Source organism: Drosophila persimilis, unplaced genomic scaffold (genome assembly GCF_003286085.1).
Source record: "Drosophila persimilis strain 14011-0111.01,24,50 unplaced genomic scaffold, DperRS2 tig00000686-arrow-arrow-pilon, whole genome shotgun sequence".
Classification (NCBI taxonomy): Eukaryota; Metazoa; Arthropoda; class Insecta; order Diptera; family Drosophilidae; genus Drosophila; species Drosophila persimilis.
Window position 1 is genome coordinate 1,041,641 of NW_020825336.1, and position 20,178 is coordinate 1,061,818.

The 20,178-nt window shown below is 50.2% G+C and overlaps 1 protein-coding gene across 5 annotated transcripts; it reads left to right on the forward strand.

Annotated features, from left to right (window-relative positions):
- Window positions 1–1,960: 1,960 nt before the first annotated feature.
- On the forward strand, window positions 1,961–19,947 carry LOC6600540 (ephexin-1). Of its 5 annotated transcripts, none has more exons than XM_026991881.1 (9): window positions 1,961–2,286; window positions 6,339–9,792; window positions 11,132–11,235; window positions 16,313–16,533; window positions 16,597–17,619; window positions 17,685–17,904; window positions 17,967–18,985; window positions 19,049–19,253; window positions 19,315–19,947. In XM_026991881.1, the coding sequence occupies exons 2-9, from the start codon at window positions 6,434–6,436 to the stop codon at window positions 19,476–19,478; spliced, it is 6,315 nt and encodes a 2,104-aa protein (XP_026847682.1). In that variant the 5' UTR covers window positions 1,961–2,286; window positions 6,339–6,433; the 3' UTR covers window positions 19,479–19,947. The 5 variants fall into 5 exon arrangements, with proteins under 5 accessions (XP_026847682.1, XP_026847681.1, XP_026847685.1 ...); XM_026991880.1 differs by lacking the exon at window positions 1,961–2,286 and adding an exon at window positions 3,551–3,745; XM_026991884.1 differs by lacking the exons at window positions 1,961–2,286; window positions 6,339–9,792 and adding an exon at window positions 10,977–11,047.
- Window positions 19,948–20,178: the final 231 nt, after the last annotated feature.

Here is a 20,178-nt window from a genome sequence, read left to right on the forward strand (position 1 = left end):
CGTTGCCCCACCAAAAGAGTCGCAGCAGCCAGGGCCTGAACCGAACCGAACAGAAACCCACCCGAAAACCGAAAAAAGAGCAGCAAAAAAAAGAAAAGAAAATCCGCCACTTAATGCAAATTACAGAGACAGATGGGAGATACGGATACACAGAGAGCAACAAGTGTCTGCCTGCTGCCTGCCACATGTGGCAAGACGACTGGCCTGGCTCATAAATACGAGTACGAGTACGTACTACAAACAGATCCGATGATGTGCCTGCCCCACTCTGGGGTCCAAGGCGGGCCCCATGTATGGGGCGCCAACTTGTTGTTGCTGCTGCTGGGATGTGCTTTTTTTCGAGCTGTTTTTTTCGCATTGAATTGAATGAAAATGAAAATGGAAACCAGGTTTGCAGGTCGTTGAGATTTTTGTGGTTTTTTTTTTGTTGTTTGCGCCAAACTTTGCGAAATTCAAAAATTCCTTCGAATTTGTTCCACTTTCAGTCTGTTAATCCATTCTGTTAAGCCAACAGATAAGCGGCACGTAAAAGCTCACTGTAAAGCCACTCTGTAAAGGCAGTCTCTGAAGCCACTCTGTTAAGCTACGCTGTTAAGCTACTCTGTTAAGCGTTCAGGCAGAGTATATTAACCTAAGGTGAACTCCTTCCGGGGCCCGCTCTCACTTTAGTTTGTGGTGTGTGCTATTTTGTGTGTGGGAACCAAGGGGGAGATAAAGTGGACTCACCTTTTAGCAACACACTTTGGGCTTCTCTTTTGAACTTGGAGAAGAACTGGTACTGGAATTTGTTCGCTGTTAAAACCAACAGAGATGGACTCCGACCGGTTTGCTTAGCAGAGTGTTAACCGATTCATGTTGATGGAACTGTGATCCACATTTGTATGGACGCTCAAGATATTAGAGTATTTTCGGTGCGTTTTGGGTCGCGTTTCGTGGGTTCGAAACCAGTCTCCGCTTCTCAGGCGCTTCTAATGTGATTTACTCAGAGTTGGGGCCTCCGCGGACATACCAATGCCTCTGTCGATTGAGTCTCAAAGACGGCTTTGCTGATGGACTGCCGAATCAATTAGTGGCGCTGCGACTTAATTAAAATTTGCTTGGCTAATTAAAAGCCAGAAGAAGCCAATGAACGATCCCGCACAAAGAACAACACTTGTGCCACCCGAAGCATCCGCCACACATTTTGTGGGTCGCATGCCTCGAGAGAAATGCATTTCGCAGCAGAGCCACACAGCCAGAGCTAGAGAGAGAGAGAGAGAGAGAGAGCGAAAGATGCAGCGGAGAAGCAGAATCCAAAACAGAATCAGAACAAAACGTAGCTCCAAAAGCCAATGCACAAGAATGCGAGACGAGCGCGGGGCGAGAGATCGATCCCCAAGTGGAGTTGCAGTCAAAGCCAGCCAGCAGCCAACAGCCAGTCGGATATGATATTCTCCCCAATCCCCAGCCCCCAATCGACAGCAGAAACAGGAGAGAAAACAGCAGAAGAAACAAGCTTGATTCCGACAAGGTGGGGTCTGTCTCGCTCCCTCCCGAGCCACTCGGTATGGCATGTCGCTCTGTAACTCTGTAGCTCTGTGGCTCTGTTTGCGTAAGAGCACTCCCTGGCAGTGTCTCACCTTGCGTCAATACACCTTGTGACAGCAGAAAACAGCGTCTTAGGCTCCCCACACACAGCAATCGACAGCAGCGGTGGCGACACTCTTCACTTGTCTTTCGTTCGTCGTTCGCTGGAGACCGTGTTTTTGGGAGCTTCGCTCCATTCCGAGGGCAGTTCGCGCGTGTTTGTGCCACCGTATCCGAGTGTTTTTTTCTGTGTGGACCCCCGAAATTGGGGAGTAGATAATACAATAGTACAAAAAGAATGCACAAAATGCAGTGTCAGAATCCAGTGCAACAGCTTCGATCTATCGATTTTGGGGCCAGCGTTAAATGAAAGCTGGCAAAAGTGAAACGCCCACCAGAAAATTTGCGTGGTGGTATGCTCTTGAAAGAATCTAGCCAAACCACTTGGCAAATTCCACATACACACACACGAGATAGATAGATAGAGACAGAGACAGAGACAGAAGGAGAGAGAGAGCGAGATCTGTCCATAGAAGCAAAATTTCACCAAGAAAAGGCCTGCGCCTGCACCTTGGGATATTCTTGGCTCTGCTTGGAAGCCCTAGCGTTCCCCGGTGAGAGGGGATGGTCGTACATTCCTCAGCCAAACATCGATCTTGGAACAGAGCTTACTTCGATCGTCGAACGCCTTGTGGATTATATTGGCTATGAATTTTGATGGTAATTTAACGCTTGCTTTTTCAACTTTAAACTTCTTTGACTTTGGATGGTTACTGGGTACAGGTACTCGTACGATTACGATTACGATTACGAATACGACTGTATCTGTGGATTGGCCTCCGCACTGACCTCTTCTTGTGCGTCTTTTGCTTTGGATTCTCTTACGGCCTACGGCCTACGGCTTACGGCTTACTGCTTACGGTTTACGGTTTAAGAACTGCTACGCTACCTACCGTTGTTGTGTGCCCCCTACCATGTTTCTGTTGGTTCTGGGGCCATGTTTTTATATGCTGTTGGGGTTCCATTAGCTTCACTTTGCCAATGCTGCACGCTAATTATACGCCTCTATGCCTTACGCGGTCTATAAGTCTGTCTATGGGTCTGTCTCGTCTCGCCTCGTCTCGGAGTCTGGGTCTGACTCTCTGGCGCTGGTGCTGCTTGCGGTTCTTGGGCAACGGAGCTTGGAATGCAGTTAATGCTCGTTTTGCATACATATTGTACATGTATCTTTCACATTCTGGTATCTAGATAAACATAAAGTGTGCACAAATTGTTGCCTCCCTGCCTGGGCAGCAATTGTTGCCCCCTAAATTGCACTTGCAGCGTAACTGGGGGGGCAGGCGCTCGCCTGTCCGATAAGGCGTGTGAGTCAGTCTGCAATGAAATGCTTGAAACCCAATCTACTGGGAAATGTAGCTAAATATAGGTGTCACATTGCGCAGTGTAGGGTTTCTTCGGAGGCGAAAAGACACTCATCATCGTTTCAGGGAGATGTTCGTTTGAGCGACAGATAATCCAGGAAATGAAAACACATGTTGATTGGGGCTAGAAAATTGTCTCACAAAAGGGGGAAAGAGTGAAGGAGTGCTTTCTTTGTGAACAAATTGAATTTGCCTTAAACTCGTGCGTGGGCGTGGCGGGAGAGGGGGAGGGGTGTCTCAACCAGAAAGTCAACAAAGCATAGCTAATGCACACAAAAGGGAACGCACTCGCAGACATCTGCCATGTGCTAGAATAAATAGTAGGAACTACCCCTCGGAGATTCCACCCTGCACGACCAATGGAGTGGGGAGGGAAACTATCGACCCAGGGGCTTGTTTTGCATATAAACCATACGCAGTGTGGCCTCCGTTTGAGGGTGTGAGTGAGTGGACCTCACCGAAGGTTTAGGGGTTGCACAGTGCCAGCCCTCTAGCCAGACCTTTCAGTTGGCCAACACGACCCACGGGCCACGGGCTACGAGCTGTTTTGGTGGCTGTTCGCGAGCCAGGAACTGTTGCCACCAGCAACACGAGCCAAAACAAAAACAAATACTATCCATAGTCGTAATCGAAAAGTCGTGGAGGTGGCACAACAGTATTTTTTCAGTCGAAGGTCCTCGTGTGTGCAGTGAGGCGATGATGTAAACCCTGTGAATCCCTCAAGGAACAGACCCTTTCCGAATCGTGCTACGAAAAGTGTAAGAGAAGTGCTATCCCACATATATTATAGAGTTTTATTGAGGGAACTCCACTCAACTTCGGACTTCGGACATCTGAAATGCTTTGAAGACCATCTAAACCTCTAAATCATGGCCAAGAAAGACACTAAGACAGTTCATTAGCTGGAGAATCGTTGAGACAAAAACACACACAAAACACACCGAAAAAAAAAAGGAAAAGTAAACTTTCACATTTCTAATGGCTGCCTTTTGTTGTATTTGTTGTTGTTCGGTATGCAAAATGGCAATAAATTTTCTTTGATTTAATTTTCGAGAAATTAAAATATATTTCTACAGCTAGATTATTTCATTTCATTCCCCCATTCCGAATTCTGTCTGTCTGTCTGTCTGTCTGTCATTACAGGCCCGATGCGGTGGGGTCTTCCGCATTCGCAGTCGAATCAGAAGATTATTCCAAAGAAGCGTGTCTAATCTTTGGGATTCTCTGGCTTTTGGCTTTTGGGCTGGGCGGGCATTATCACTTTCACTCTGTGAAGACTCGCAGCTGTCGTCAGCAGCGGGAAAATCTTCATCAAAATGATAAAAAGCAGACAACAGAAAAACGCAGATACAGACCCACAAAAGCGGCTGCCACCGCCTCTGCCACCGCTGCTGCATCCGTTTTGAAAGCCATTTGCATTCCAATGGCTAGATGACTCCCTGCCTCCCCATCATCGATGATCATCAATGGAATGAATTTGTAGCAGGTGCAGCTGCGGCTCAAATGCAGCTCATCAAAATCGAGTTTCTTTTCTTTACAATGCAATGCCTTTCAAGATGAGGCTGATTTTTATTTCTTTACTTTTGTATTGTGTCTCCAGTTTCGGTCTGAGTTTTGTCAATTGTTTACATTTTCCTTTTCGGCCTCAGAGACACTGTTTAATATGCAAAGCATTTTGTATTGACCAGGCCAAAAAGCTGTTGACCGCCTCAACGTCTCAACGCCTCAACAGCTCACTGCCTTGAATGGCCTTACCCTACCCTACCCTACCCTACCTTAGATATACTCGTATGTATGTTTATGTATAAGGCATTGGAAATATCAGCTTTGTGGCAGCTGCTGCCAATACCCGTAGATTTATGGCTCAAGGGGAATGGTTCTTAAGGTTTATCTGGTGTCTGAAACACACACTCTTTCGTTTGAGGATTGTACTTCCCGCAAATGTAAAAGTGATCTCTGCGGGATTCCCCCCCGGATGGAATGTTAAGCCTGTTTGTTTTCCGCCTATCAAATGCCATGTTTGCACACTTTTTTTCCACCAATTTCCTTGGTTAAATATCATACAAATATGTACGATTATGGCCCCAAAAAGACGTTTGCGTAATCAACAATTTTTAGCTTTTTATTTGCATTGCCACTAATACTTGTGTCCGTCTATCAGTGTATCTGTCTGTCTTTCTGTTTGGCTTCGTATTATATACGAAATAATAATATTTTGTTTAAAAAACCTTTTTGCAATGGCAAATAAAAATTAGTTTTGTTATTCTTGCCGCGTGCGAGAGCGGCAAATGTGACGGCTAGAAAAGAGATATACTCGTGTATATACAATCCCCATTGCCATCCCATCTCCCCCTTTATGCCACACAGGAGGTACATATGTACATATGAAAAAAAAAAATAGGAAGATGGTAGCTAACGAAGCTACCAAAAAGCCCGGCAAAGCGGCTTAAAAAACCATTCGGTGATAAAAAGAAAAAAAGCAAGAGAAATAGTATATAGACCCCACATCGTATGTGAGGCAAAAGAAATTGTTTGTGTCGCTGTCGCGTACTTTATGTAATCGCTCATTATAATTGGCATTTGTGTGTGCGTGTGTGTGTGTGTGTGTGTGTGTGACAAAAACGTGCCCCGTCTGCCCCACCAGCAGCGGTGGTTGCTGTGGGAGGGCTAACAATCGTCAGGTGCGAAGAGGTGGGAATTGTGGCTAAGACAACAATATTGTGGCTTTGTGCAATGCTCTGTTCCACCATCATCCATCGATCGCTGAGCGATAAGCTCCAGGCGGCATACAAAGCGTATCGCGCATACGCAATGTTGTACGCCAGCGCCCCACCATGCGAGTGATTTCTTGGTTGCGCAAAATAGTATTTGGGTTTCCTTGTGCTTCTTGCCGCCTTTTAGGTGCAGTATATATTATTATTAATGAAATGGGTGCTCAAAAAACCAAAACGCATGAGTAATACCCAAAAAACCAAGCACAAGCAGAAACACAAAAAGACGTCAGGAATAAAAGTCCCGAAGATAAGACAAGGGTATTTACATATAATCGTAAATAATATATTTACGTTCCTATATATGAATATTTCGATGGTGTTTGAATAGTAGCTCGGGGAAAATCAACTCAAATTGACATACAGATTCAAACTGTCTCGAAAATATCACTAGAAATTCATAACTCGCCCCACATTGTTGTACAAACACGCCTAACAGGCCTAACGACGCTCACCGATTGGCCACCAATATTAGGTGGACAGAAACAGAACCACTTTGCATGAGTGACCATCTTCCATCATCAGACGAGCCAGAATTTTCACCAGCTTTCTCTTCTTTTTGTGCTCTCTGTCGTTCCAGGCACGGGGCCAGCAGCAGCTGCATCATCGGCATCGTGCCGTTTGGTGGCACCGAAGTAGCAGGTAGACAGGAGAGCGTCGGAAACCACACCACGGATGTGGTCCCCAGCCATGGCCATGGCCATGTCACCTGTGCGGGATGCGGCGGCCCACACGCGCTGCGATCTCAATGGGAATCCAACGAGTGCGGGTGCAACAAATACCACAAGTGCCACAAGCTCCACAAGTTCGCCGCGTAAGACAAAAAAGACAATTATCAATTGGCTGGTGAACGGATCGCGAGCCGCCACCGCCACAGCCACACCCACAGCGAGTGCCAGTGTCAGTGCCTCCGATAGCGACAACAACAATCGGCAATCAGTGCGCGATAACGCCTCGCTAGACGATTATCAGAATCAGAATCAGAATCAAAACCAAAATCAAAGCTGCAATTGCGAGTCGCGGGCTTTTCGCGATTTCCGGGGTGTCCAAACGCTTCGATTGCTGTGGAGCAGGCGCATCAAGAGCGCCAGCGAGGATCACACGGGGGCGCCATCGTCGCGTGCCTCCTCGCTGGGCACCCTCCGGATGCTGAACAAATCCGTCAGTTGTCTGGTAAACGCGTTCAACAATCCCTCGCCGGAAAAGTCGCTGGCAAAACGCGCCGCCAGTCTGCACAATCTGCAGGACGCGACCGCGCAGCAGCAGCAGTTGCAGCGTGAAAAGGACAACTTCTACAAGTACAAGAACGCGGAGCAGGCGAGGATGCGTAGCAAGCTCCGACCCAGCAGCGACGAGGCGGTTATAAACGCCAACAAAATTCCGACTGCAAACGCGACTAAAAACGCCAGTGCGACTTTAGTCGCCAGCAAATGTGACGACAGCGTTCCGCCGCTTCCACCTGCTGCCACTGAGTGCAATATGGAATCGCCGAGTCCGCGGCGATTATCAGATAACGTTATCTCCTCCATGGAGCTGGAGGTTGGGGCGGAGCAGGAGGAGGAGGAGGAGGAGGTGGAGCTGCGGGCGACGCCAGCTCGATCGCGAGCCCGTGCCCGAGTCCGCGTCAGTCTCAGCGCGGCAAGCGCCCAGAGTGGCGGCAGCAGCGAATCAGAGCATACCACTTCCACGCAAACATCTTCGACTGTGACGTCATCGGGGACGCGCACAGTGACAAAGCGAAAATACAGCTTCAAGACGCACGCGGGCAGATCATACGTGCAGCACCACACGCCGCGGCGGATAAACAGCAGCTGCCTCGCAGGAATGGGGCAGGCAACAGATGCTCCGCCCAGCAACAACAGCAGCGGCAACATCAGCAAGAACAGCCTGGTGGCCAAGCTGACGCAACAGTTCAACGAGATCATACAGAAGGATGCCCGCGTCCTAGAGGAGGTGAAGCGGAAGAAGGGCGTCTGGCTGGCACGCGGCAGCCATGTCTACAAGATCGTGGAGAAGCAGCCACCCGTGATGCAGCAGCAGCAGCAGCAGCTGCCCCCAGAGAGTGGCATCTCGACGGTACAGCGAAATATCAAGAAGTTCGAGACGCTGGAGAAGCCATCGGTGCCGCAGAAGAGCGAGCAGCTGCGGCGACGGCATCTCGAACTGGTGGCAGCCACAGCCCAGGCCAGGGGCAGCAACAGCCTCACACTAAAGACAAAGCGGAGTCTGAAGGGGAGTCCGGCCGAGCTGGAGGTGGTCTGCGAGGAGGCCAAGACGCCCGTGGAGGCGGAGCCAGCTGCAGAGGAGGAAGCTACCAAAGAAGATCAGCCAACAGCAGGGCAGCAGCAGGACGTGGCGATGGATGATGATCTGAAGCCCGACCTGGAGATGGACGAGGAGCGGCAGAAGCAGCGCAAGCACAAGTATGCCTCCATCTACGAGAAGCTGCGTTTCACCTTCGCCGGCAGAGCCCGGAAGTCGGCCAGTCCTTCGCCCACCAAAAATGCACCCGAGATGGTTCCAGAGATGATTCCAGAGATGGAGATTAAGCAGAAAGAGGAGCTAGAGCCAGAGTTAGATGCAGATCCATATCCAGGAGGGCAGGAAGCTAGCTCTCCCCAGATGATGGTCCCGTGCATTGAGGCCGATGCCGATTCCAAGATCCTCGACGCTTTGGAAGTGCTCGATCAGAAACTCAAGGAGATCAGCGCCCATTCGGAGTCCGGAGAGCTGCTGCTGGGCACCAACGATGACTTCGAGCAGCGGCTGCTGCCCAACACCTCGTTCGTCTACCAGGCGGCCAACAAGCAGATCTCCAACAACCAGCTCCTGGTCAATCAGGCGGTAAACGTGACCCTAGTGAATGCCATCGAGGGAGAGCAGATGATCATGGAGCAGAAGCAGTTGATGAACGCGGAAAGGGAAAATCAGAAGGGGACAGTGAAGGAGGAGCAAGTGGCGCCCAAGGAAGACGACACCCAGACAGACGAACCGAAGCAGGTCCCAGAAGAAGAGGAACCGGAATCCATCTACGAGCCCATAACACCCTCTGGCATGTCTGCCATCGAACCCAAGACTGAAGCACAGGCCTCGGGCCTGTTCAAGATCGCGGATATCCAGAAGTCGGAGATCATCGAGGACATCTACCAGACCGTGGAGGAGGCATCGGCAACGGCATCCTGCCCCAGGCCCAACACTTGGCTGGAAGACTACGAGTCCATAGCGGGTTCCTGCGAAGCGGCTGCGCCCGATTTCGATGGCTACGAGTCCTTTGCCCCGCCCCCGCCCAAACCCGCGGCCAACGCTGAGGATGCACTCCCCATGGCCACACCATCTCCTGGAGCGCATGGCGGCACACTGGGAAGGAATACCCGCGACGAGCTGCCAGAGTTGCCGAAACCAAAGCGAGTTCTGCCCAAATCTCCAACGCCCCTTCGTCCGGCGCCCCCGAAACCGAATCACGCGAGCACCCTGGACCTGGGCAAGGATGAGGATGAGGACGAGAACATCTACGACACCATCAAGGGCTGCTACGAGTCGATGCACACCAAAGCCCCCGCCAGCAACAGCAACAGCAGCGGCAGCGGCAGCGGCGGCACCACCACCACCGACGCCATCTCCCTGGGATCCAACTGCTACGAGAGCATCTCCCACTACCGCAAGGCGAAGACAACGGCGACGGGGCATGGGCATGGGCATGGGCCTGGCGGCACCTGCATCCAGCTCTCCAGCAGCGGCTCCACCCTGACCATCTCCTCGGACCACAAGACCAACAGCCTCTACGAATCCTCCCTGGCCGCCGCCGGCTGTGTGATCTACGGCAGTGCCAGCGTCGGCTGCCGTTCCTCCCTGGGCAGCGGCGGCAGTGCTTCGAGTGGCGGCGGGGCCAAGCGTTCGGGGGACAAGCGATCCTCGATAGCCGGCTCCAGCGACAACAGCGACGCCTGGGTGGACATATCCGACGGCGAGGGAGCATCAGCATCGCCAGCAGATCGCCTGGAGGCAAGGCCGCCCACCGAAGCCCAGTTTGTTGTGTGAGTAGCAAAAAAAAAAAAGATATACATATATTAATATTCCAGAATAATTGCCAGACAGGGGGGGAGGGTGGGGCAGAGTGCGGGCCCCCTTCTGTGGGGGAAGATATAAATTCTGCGTAGATTGCTTATCAGTTTGTTTGGGCCTTATCTTATCGGAGGAGCAGGCGGCTGACTGCCGCAGGGGCCCCACTCACTTTTTGTTGTCCGGATGTCAGTTTGGGTGTTGGCGATGGTGCAACGAGTGGCAACGAAGTGGGTTGCAACATCTGCTTTGTAGTCGTCCCCCGTCTGTCCCCCGCGGCCACAAAAATCGTCACATGGGCAATCGGGTCAAGGCGAGCGATGGCTCTTATCTGTGGGCTGTCAATAAAGCAATCAGAGATTCGGGGAGAGTCCCAGAAGGGCGGCAAGGTTTAAGGAAACCCCTCTATATGTAATCCCTTAAGAATCAAAGGATTTGCAGTAATCGAAAATCGGTTTAGATGTGGCGCGTGTTTTTGTAATTCGAAAAGGGGTACAGACCATGGGGTTAGTGTTTCAATTGGCATTTTCCATATTCCAGTCATCTTGTTATTATTTTTGTTTCTACTGTTTTCAACATCGCCATTAAAAACAAACAAAGAAATGGAGATTATTCTCTGGGTAACGTCATTCCAAGTCAAAAAATTACGATATTCTGCATAAACAAAGCGTAGAAAGGGGATATACATAAATACTTTATATGTGCATACATACTCCGTATGCATGTTTGTATGTTTAGTAAATATAGTAAAATCTTGTTGGGCTGCGATCGAATACGAAAGATCCGATAAAGATGGTTGTAGAAGATAAATTCGAAGATAAAAATGGACCAAATGCAAAGATATTTGAGATCTTATCGATGCAATGAGTGACATTATAGAACCATTTCTTGGCCCTTTTTTACCAATGTTTGTCACCCATCCCATTTGGGATCCCATTGCAACACTCGACGCTTGATTGGAGCTCCTCCCCCTATTGCCATTAATTAGCTCGCCGACCCACAATTCCGTCTGTTATCAGTCGATAAGATTGCCGCGCCCCTTGAGGAAACCCTTGTAATGCACTCTTTGGCGCTTCTAATGAGAGCTCAAAGCTCAACGGAATCATGTCAGTCAGTGGATGCAAGTGCCGTGTCACAAATGGTCGTGCCTACGGACAATTACATAGACCATAGACCATAGAAAATGACTCTGTGGTATGATCGATTGCCAGGCCCAGAGAGCCCTGTAAAGTACTTAACGAAAACTATTTCAAGTCTTTTAAAATGGGAAATACCATATGATTAATATTATTTTCTTCTGCCGATTATTTTCAGTGTACGGGAACGCTTGAAGCCACATCGTACCCGAAGCCCGGACTGGTCGAAGCGCATTAGAGACAAAAGACTGCAACAAAAGAAGGCGATAAGCTGCATAGAGGGTAAGTCTTTCCACAATAAGCATTTCTATTTGGGGATATTATCTACAAAAGTGCTCACCGAATGGAATTCTTTCTATTATCCGAATGGGAATGTATCTCAAATCCACGTACAAACGTCTCAGCTGGGCGTGCGATTGTGTAGCATCTATGAAAAAGCTGTGTTATCTAATATTTGTTCAGTTATTAGTTATTTTATCAAATTTGTTTCAAATTGTTTCATAAAGCTTCCGACCCAAACAAAGCTCTTATCGATCTGCGATGGTTCGTGCCATGACTAAGCTTTAGCATCCACACATGGACTCCACAGCTGTGAACTTGTCTGTGAACGTCCGACGATTAGCCGCCGCTTAATTGTTTTTGTGTGGATGGATCATCAGGGCCACTTAAAAGGTTTTTTTTTGTCTCTCGCCCCCAGGCGCTGTTTGACAAACGAAAATGCCAAAAGTGAGGCTAACAAGTCGAGCAGCTAACAGACCACATAATTGCTCGTACACCCATTACAAATGAGAGTGAGAGTAAGCCCCCGCCGACAGCGCACCAAAAACAACAACAACAACAACCCGTTACATGAATCAAGTGTGTGAGCAGGCGCGCACACTGGACAAGAGAGTGGGAGAGTGAGTGGATTGGATTGTAAGCGATTCGACAGGTTCCACAGAAGCCAAATGGCAGCCAGGTTACATTCAAGAGGAGGTAAGGCCGACCATCCTCCAGTTGAAGCCCAGACATACACGAACGAGAGCGAGACAGATGGAGAGCGTGACTGCTTTACCTTCTCTTTAATATACCTCTCTGAGAGTGCAAGAGAGCGAACGAGCGTAAACAATGCCCATAAAGTGGACCGTGCAATTTATGCTTTTTGTACCCTGTATAGGGGTATATTTGATTTGTAGTGATACTGGATGTGTGTAACGTCCAGGAGGAAGCATTCTTGATCAGCATCAATAGCCGAGTCGATTGAGCCATGTCTGTCTATCCGTCCGTCCGCATGAGCGCCTAGTGCTCAAAGATTTTAGGAGCTAGAAACGACATTTTGAATCCAGACTTCTGTGATATGTCACTATTTCAAAACTTCGCCCCGCCCTAAGAACTCAGAATCATAGAGAATGACCATATCTACCAGATTGCTCAATCTGGATCAGATCGGATTATTATTATAGTCAAAACTAGTCGCTACGCAGCGCCCGACGACACGTTTTGACTGATTTTGTGGCTCTTTCTCGCACGCACTCTTTGTCGTTCGTTGTTACGCGCCGTCTGCCGGAGGAGAGCCATACTGACTATGTATCGAGCTTAAATGTAGAGCTGCGGTCGCAGCAGCTACTCACAACGCTCCCCCTAGTTTGTTACTGCTGCTGTTGGGGGTCTCTGCTGCTCCATCGCCCGCTTAGCAAGTCAATCCAACGCGTTCAGCTCCATCGTGCGGTCGTGGGGGCTGCTGCTTCGCCGACAGAAATCGTAAAACCGCGCTCGCTCGCTTAGAGGAGAGGAATTTGTGTGTGTGATAAATGTGAATATCAGATAATTACGAATTGTAGTGTTGTTGCTGGATGCGATGCTCTGTGAAAATAAAAGAAAGAAAATCCCAAAGATCCCATCCCATCCCATCCCATCCCAAAAGATGATCAAAGACAAAGAAAGATACAGAGACAGAGAGGGAGACAAAGAGAGAGAAAAAGAGACCGAGTGCAGAGTGCAGTTTGCAGTTTGCAGTTTGCAGTTACTAGTTTTGTTGTTTCTGTTCGCTTTGTGGAACCGAAAGCCGCAGCGCTGATGCCCTTACACCCCGTTACGATCCCCACCTCTTGGTTGTTGTTGCTGTGACGGCGACCGATGACGAAATTGTTTAGCGAAAACGAAAACCAGTCTAGAAACATAAAACCGCTGGCGAGCCAACCTTGAAGAAGTCTTAAAGAAACACGAAACAAAGGCAAATAGAGGGAAAAAAGATAGAGATACATCGGTCAGACGGGTAGCCAAAAGGAATCCCAATTCCGAATTCGGACGATGGACGATGGATGACTTTGGCAAATAGACAACACAACTCCATAATGGCAGACAGTCGGGCTGTTAGTTGCACAAGCCCAGCAACCAGCAACCAGCCCCAAAACCCGCAAACCCCCAAACATGATGTGCAATATGCAACGAAACGGCGATTCATTCGAATTCGAGTGCGAGCCGTTCAAACGAGCATTGCGCATGCGCGTAATCCTATGTAAGGGGCTTCCCCCCCCCTCCCCTCCCTAGGCCCCACCCCTCCGGCGAAGAGAGTTCAGCGAACGCGTCGCAAAGTTGGAAATTGGAAAATATCTGGTAATTGTTTCACGGCCTGCCTGGCGTCTTGGGCTTTGGGTGAAGTGAAACCCCGCCGACAGCCCCGGCCCAATGGAAATTCTCAGCTCTACTCAACTTTTACCCGCGGCACGTTCGCCCGTTTTTCCATCACTCTTCGCTGAAACGACACGCAATACCTGCAGCGAAAGTGTCGTGAAAATATACGGAGATGTGGCATATAGGAAGCGCATAAAGCGAGCTTCGCAAGCGAGCGTCAAATTGGTTGACCATATTGGATGCCTGACCTATGACTGTGGGCGGCATTGGCCATTGGCTCTTCTACTGATTGATACTCGTATCAGTCCGACTGGAAGGCAATGACATCGTTTGGCACTCAACAAAAGTAACCTTAATGCCTCTGGCATTAATCAATCAATCATCGACCGATTATCGGACCTCTATTCGGACTGGTCTGGGGCCTGGTCCGCTTTTACAGCTGCAGATCTCGTACAGAGATCGGCAATCTGTTGGCCTTGCACTTGCAAATGGCCGTGCCTTGCAGCCAGACTGCATTCCAATGAAACAAAAGACTCACAGCAGAAGATCATCTTCGCAGAACTGTACAGGCCATTTCCATACACACACACAGATTCCTTGATGAGTATGTATGTATGTGCAAACAGTGTGCTCTCAAACAGATGAACTCCATTCTCCAAAGAAAGAACTATTCTGGTTCACAGAGACTGCTGCCAAGAGTGATTGAAATGGAATAAGTTGGGGGAACTTTCGCTTTTTGCTCAATTTCGGAAAGCAAAGAACAATTATAGAAGTGCACTTCACCCAAACGAGTATGCACTGTATGCTGCAGCATTAAGCAGCTGTATCTTTTGTTTGGAAATCTTTCAATTTCTCTGCTTAGTAATATGTCTGCAATATTTTATTTCCGCATTGAATCGCAAGCGTACCACACGTATTGTAACCGCCAGATACACTCGCATGTGGGCACGCACATAAATGAAACACCAAAATTCGCAGAATTTTCCCCCCATCTAAAACCGGTAATTCTCGGCTCGAAAATTGGGCGCTTTAGATACTTGGCGGCTTGTTCCAGAGAGTCCAGAGCCAGAACGAGGCGGCGGCGGCAGCTCCCACGCAGAACAAGTGTCGCCGCCGAAAAGTATCTTGTTTCTTGAAATATTTCTGCATATATAGCCATAACATATACGTATGTATGTATATATGTATCTATGTGTAGTATCCATGTCTGTGGTATCTTTAATAATAACCGTCAGACCGGTTCGCGTTCGCTGCGCTTGCCTGCCTCTGCCACTGCCACTGCCTCTTCATCCACGATCTCTGTGTACGTGTACGTATACGTAATATGAGAGCTGATTTCATGTCTAGTCTCATGCCCCGAGGGTGCTATGTGTCTCTAAAATTCAGAGCACAATCTGATTCCAGATCTCATAGAGCTGTGCATATAGATTGCCGGAAGAGCTTAGCCATGTTATCCATTCAGAGGACAGGTATCCTATGGATAAATGTATTGAGTACTTGAGAGGGTGCGTGATCTGAGACGGATTGTGATTTCGATAGCATATCCTACCAAAGATCGTATATACTTTGGCCTGGATTCTGCTCAGAGTATTCTGACTTCGGGCATGCCTCCATCACACAGTCTAGCACTCTCTGTGCCGCTTTTGAATTTGATTTGCTGGCCAGCCAGCAGTTAATCGCTCTATGGTACATCGGCAGCACCTGCTGAGCCTGTACCATGAAAAACCCGCCGTGTATATCAATCTGCATTCAACCATGATTCCATTCCATTCCATTTTCCATTATATTTTGCGCTATTTTGCATGCCACTGCTTTTGATTTTGCTTTTGCTGTGGTGTGGTATGGTGTGGTGTATGCTGTTTGTTGTTGTAACCATCACACTTGCCACACTATCTATCTATCTATCTGTCTGTCTATATACTTGCGAGTAAATATGTACAAGCCTTGCATGGAAAAACTGTTTTATTGTTGTGACACTCGAGGGGTCTGTTTAATTAGCATATGTACGTACGTATGTACACATCCCAGTGTTCTATTTGGGGGACTCGTTCAATCAGAGAGAAGTCAGCCTTCAATTGCTTCCAATTAAATGAAGCATTCGAATTCCGATTGCATTTCCATAAGAAAAGAAGTTCATCAAGGGAGAGAGAGAAAGAGAGTTGAGCAGCAGCCGCAACAACATCTACACTTGGGGGAAAAATACCCTTAAATCTAATTAGAGGTTCGTTTTTCCCCAAGTGTAGACGACCCCACATAAAATGTGAGACAAGATGTCCGCGAATTATCCAAAGAACGGTCAGCGCCTCAGCTGCTCGAGCAGCCTGAGCAGCAGCAATGGCAACCACTCGGATCTGGTGACACTCCCCCGCAAGCGTCGGCCGCGTGCCGCCGGCGAGGTGGCCGTCACCTGCCAGCAATCCACCAGCGTCTATCTCAATGGGCCGCCAACCGAGGAGTCCGTGCCTTGTGCCCCCGAGCCGCTATACCAGAACGAGGCAGCTGTCGTGCAGCAGCAGCAACAACAGGCGACGGAGAAGAAGGAGAAGCGTCGATGGGTGCGGGCCGAGGTGACGACGATCCGGGTGTGCCATATGGAGCTGGGCAATCCCGGCCAGGAGTCCATGGTAGTGAGCACTTTTGTAGGTTCGTTCTGTGGGGATGGCGATATGTGCATGCAGCAGACTGCCAAGAGAAACCTTTAACCTCCTCTTTTTCATTCTTTTTCATTATTTTTCATCCTCCACAGATGACTCCGATCACTATTACGAGACGCTGCACTCGAGCCAGCTGCAGCGGCAGCCGGATGGGGCACGCAACGGATTGCGAGCCTCGCACCGACGCGCCAAAAACCACTCAGTCTCCGCCCATGCACTGGGCGAGCATGTGGCCATCTCCGACGACTACGACTCCTTTGAGACGGACAGCGATGAGCACGGCGAGGAGTCGCCAGGTCAGCGTCTGCGAAACGTGAGTGGATTTGAGTGGACTTTGAGTAGAGTGAGGGGGACCCACTTAATGCCCTTTTTACAGCACAATGACAGCGGCGTGGACATGAGGAACCATCGCCTGCCCAAGCCACCGGCACCGCAGAATCAAGTGTACGAATTTGTGCGCAAGTTCAAGGACTTTATATCCAACAAAAAGTCGCCAAAGGGCAGCCAACAGAAGCTGTACGAGAACACGACAACGGGAACGGCCTTCTATGTGGAGAGCTGCGGCAAGAAGCAGGAGGAGATCTACGAGAATACCGAGTACGCAGCCAAAACGCTAAGCAGCTCGGAGAAGACTCTGAATGGCAGCGGCAGTGGTGGGTTCCAAAGTCCGGCAGAGCAGCCGGCAGTGCTGCGGGCCAAGCAGAAGAACGGCAAGAGCCTCCGGTCCAGGCTGCGCAAGAGTCTCGTGGGTTCCACCTTCGACAGCAAGCAGCTTTCCGCACTGACAGCCACGCGGAGCACGTTCTACCTCGAAGACCCCCCCGAGGTGGGGCCGGAACCGAATAGTGCCGGGGAGTTGGACTCGGGCTTCTCCGAGAAGGCCTCTTCCGGTGATATTCCAGTGCAGATGCCCAGCGCCGAAGCACAGAAGTTCTCCACCGTTGCCCGCAAGGCCAAGAAAGAGGCCAAGGCCACGAGGCGTCGCACCACAATCGGACTGCGGCCCAACGATCCCCCACCACCGCCTCCGCCAGCACCCCCGTTCCCAGGCCTCAAAGTGGATCATGGACAGGGGGGACAGGGGCAGCAGGGACAGACCACCTCGTGGTATGCCGAGTGCGGAGTCTTCAAGCAGTCGAGTCATCTCAATGGAACCCCATCGCAGGCCACCGATGACCTGGCCACGCCCACACCAAGTGCCCACGGGGGAGGAGGGAGCTCCTGGTACGCCGAATCGGGTCTCTACCAAACGAGCGGCATCTCTGTGGCCAGCTCCAGCGGCAGCTCTGGCGTCTCCACCGGCAACGAGGCAGGTCTGGGCGATGACCTCCAAACGGAGCCCCACAGCATGTTCTCCAACGAGCCACTCTATCAGATGTACAGCGCCGCCAAGCTGGAGGTGAGTCCACTGATCCTTCATGTCAGCAGAAGATCATCAGTCGATCCTTGATCGACTCCTTTCAGTCAATCACTCGCGATCTGGAGGTGCACGAGAGCTCTGCAGATGGCTATGAGGAGATCGGTATGCATGCTCTGCGCAGCCCAAAGCCCCAACCGGAGCCCGTCCACGTGGAACAGCTGCCCAAGCAGCGGCCATCCGCTTTGCAGTTGGTCGGCCCAAAGAACGGACCATCTCGGACGCTGTGGAGCGAGATCCCAGAGGTTATACACTCCGGAATACTGCGTAAGTAGTGCATCCTTGATGCAGGACCTTGAAGATCTTCAGTTCCATTTTAAATATTCCAGCCACACTGAAAAGCCGGGAGCGCAGCCTGCAGGAGGCCAAATTCGAGATCATTACATCGGAGGCCAGTTACCTCAAGTCTCTGACACTCCTGCGGCGCCACTTCATGAACAACAGCGCCTTTGTGGACAGCTCTGTGCTGAGTTCGCAGGATCGCAAGGAGCTCTTCTCCTACATTGTGCCCGTCCACGAGTGCTCCGAGCGGCTGCTGACGGAGCTGGAGTGCTGCTGGCAGGACAACATCATGCTGCACGGGCTGAGTCGCTGCATCTACGAGATTGCCGAGCGCCACTTCCACGTGTACATTGCCTTCTGCGAGCATCAGGGCAGGATGGACAGGACACTGCGGCGGCTGAAGGAGGCCAAGAACGGCGTCTTCCAGCAGCACCTGGAGAAACTGGAGGCGAGTCCCAGTTGCTGTGGCCTGAATTTGCTCTCGTTCCTCATGTTGCCCATGCAGCGGATCACCCGCCTGCCGCTGCTCATCGATGCGGTGTTCAGCAAGGAATCGCCCCACAACCAGGAGGAGTACGAGAGCTGGAAGCGCACGCTGGCTCTTGTCCAGAAGGTGGTGGCCCAGTGCAACGAAGCAGCCAATCGCTGGGAGCAAGCGCACGAGCTCGATCGCATTTCGAAGCAGCTGGAGTTCCCCTCAAACATCCGTGCCCTGGCCATTGTTCCCGTGGGAGTGACCAAGCATGGAGCCAAGCCTCGTTTCCTGGTCAAGCGGGGGGAGCTCACACATATCGTGTGGCGGGGCGACGATGCCAAGCTGACGTTCGGCAAGCGGTTCACCAAGTCCAGCATCTATGCCTTCCTCTTCTCCGATCTCCTGGTGCTCTGCAAGCGCCGCGGCGAGTCCAGCTTCAGTGTGTTCGACTATTGTCCCAGGAGCATGTTGACCATTGCTTCGGGCGAAACGCTGCCGCAGCTGCCAACCAAAGATATCAAGGATCAGGCCGGAAAAAACCTCATCCTGATGACACTCCTCGAGAACTGCGACCGCAAGACAGTGGAGCTAGTGAGTCCCTAAAAGCCATTACTGTTTCGCTTTCCGATTCTTATTCTTGTTAATCCTCTGCAGGTGCTTTCCTGCCCCTCGGTGTCGGACCAGCAGCGTTGGCTGCAGGCCATGCGACCGCCAGAGTCGGAAACGCCAGGCGAAAAGCTGTACGAGTCCTGGGACTGTCCGCAGGTCGTGGCCAAGCATAGCTACAAGTCCGACGAGCCAGATGTCCTCAATCTAGAGCTGGGCGACGTTGTCAATGTAACACGCAAGCTGCCAGATGGTGAGTCTAAACCTTTCATTGCCTAATGATCCTCCCCTCTAATCATCTGCTCACTCTCCAGGCTGGTACCAGGGCGAGCGCATTCGCGATGGCGCTGTTGGCTGGTTCCCAGGCAGCTACACAGACGAACTGAACTCGGCCCACGTCCGCTCCCGCAACCTGAAGCAGCGTCACCGCCTCCTCACCTTCACGGCCACCTATCTGGAGGCGCAGAAGGGCAAGTGAAGGGCCACTGTCTACTCCTCTCATTCGCTATCGTGGCCATCTCCCACCGCTTGCCACCCGGCAAGTGGTCGAGTATTATTGTATGTAGTGCTTGCACGAAGCAATTCAATCCATTGCAAACATTGTAGTCCGCAACAAACTTAACGTGAATTACCATTTAAATAACCGATAGGAAATGTGATAATTTAATTTAGATCGAGAAAAGCTACTACAGAAAATTAGAGCTACGCTGCAGATATTTCCCCACTATTCGATAAGCAATAGCCTCTAATTATATTTATGGATAGCACTGTTTTTTTATTTTTTTTTTGTTAGTATCAGCTAATTAAACTTAAAGAAGGGTGTACATGCAAATGTGTAAACAGAAGTAAAACAATATTGAGGAAAATAAGATATGCCTGTACTCCTGCGGGACGAATATTTATGCGTATTCTCGGTAAATAAATAAAATACGAAAAAAATTGTTGAATCACGTTCTTTGAATCCCTAAAAAAGTGAATGTACATATCTATGAACTTCGAGGCAATCGGTTGGCAGGACTCTCTCGATCACGAAAAGGCATGCCACGACACGGTCGTCCGCTGTGTAGCCTCTCGGCTATAGCGTGCAGAAGAAACCAGTCTTTTAATGATATGCCAATCTTCGAAAGGCTATATCTCCGACAAATAGGGCCAGATCGGTGAAAGACCCAGTTTCCCAC

Excerpts from the sequence above, each read along its gene's own strand:
- LOC6600540 (XM_026991881.1), top strand. The coding sequence starts at position 6,434 with ATGTGGTCCCCAGCCATGGCCATGGCCATGTCACCTGTGCGGGATGCG. Across the intron at positions 11,236-16,312 it reads GGCGATAAGCTGCATAGAGG|ATGACTCCGATCACTATTAC; the intron begins GTAAGTCTTTCC and ends CATCCTCCACAG. Across the intron at positions 17,905-17,966 it reads TATACACTCCGGAATACTGC|CCACACTGAAAAGCCGGGAG; the intron begins GTAAGTAGTGCA and ends TAAATATTCCAG.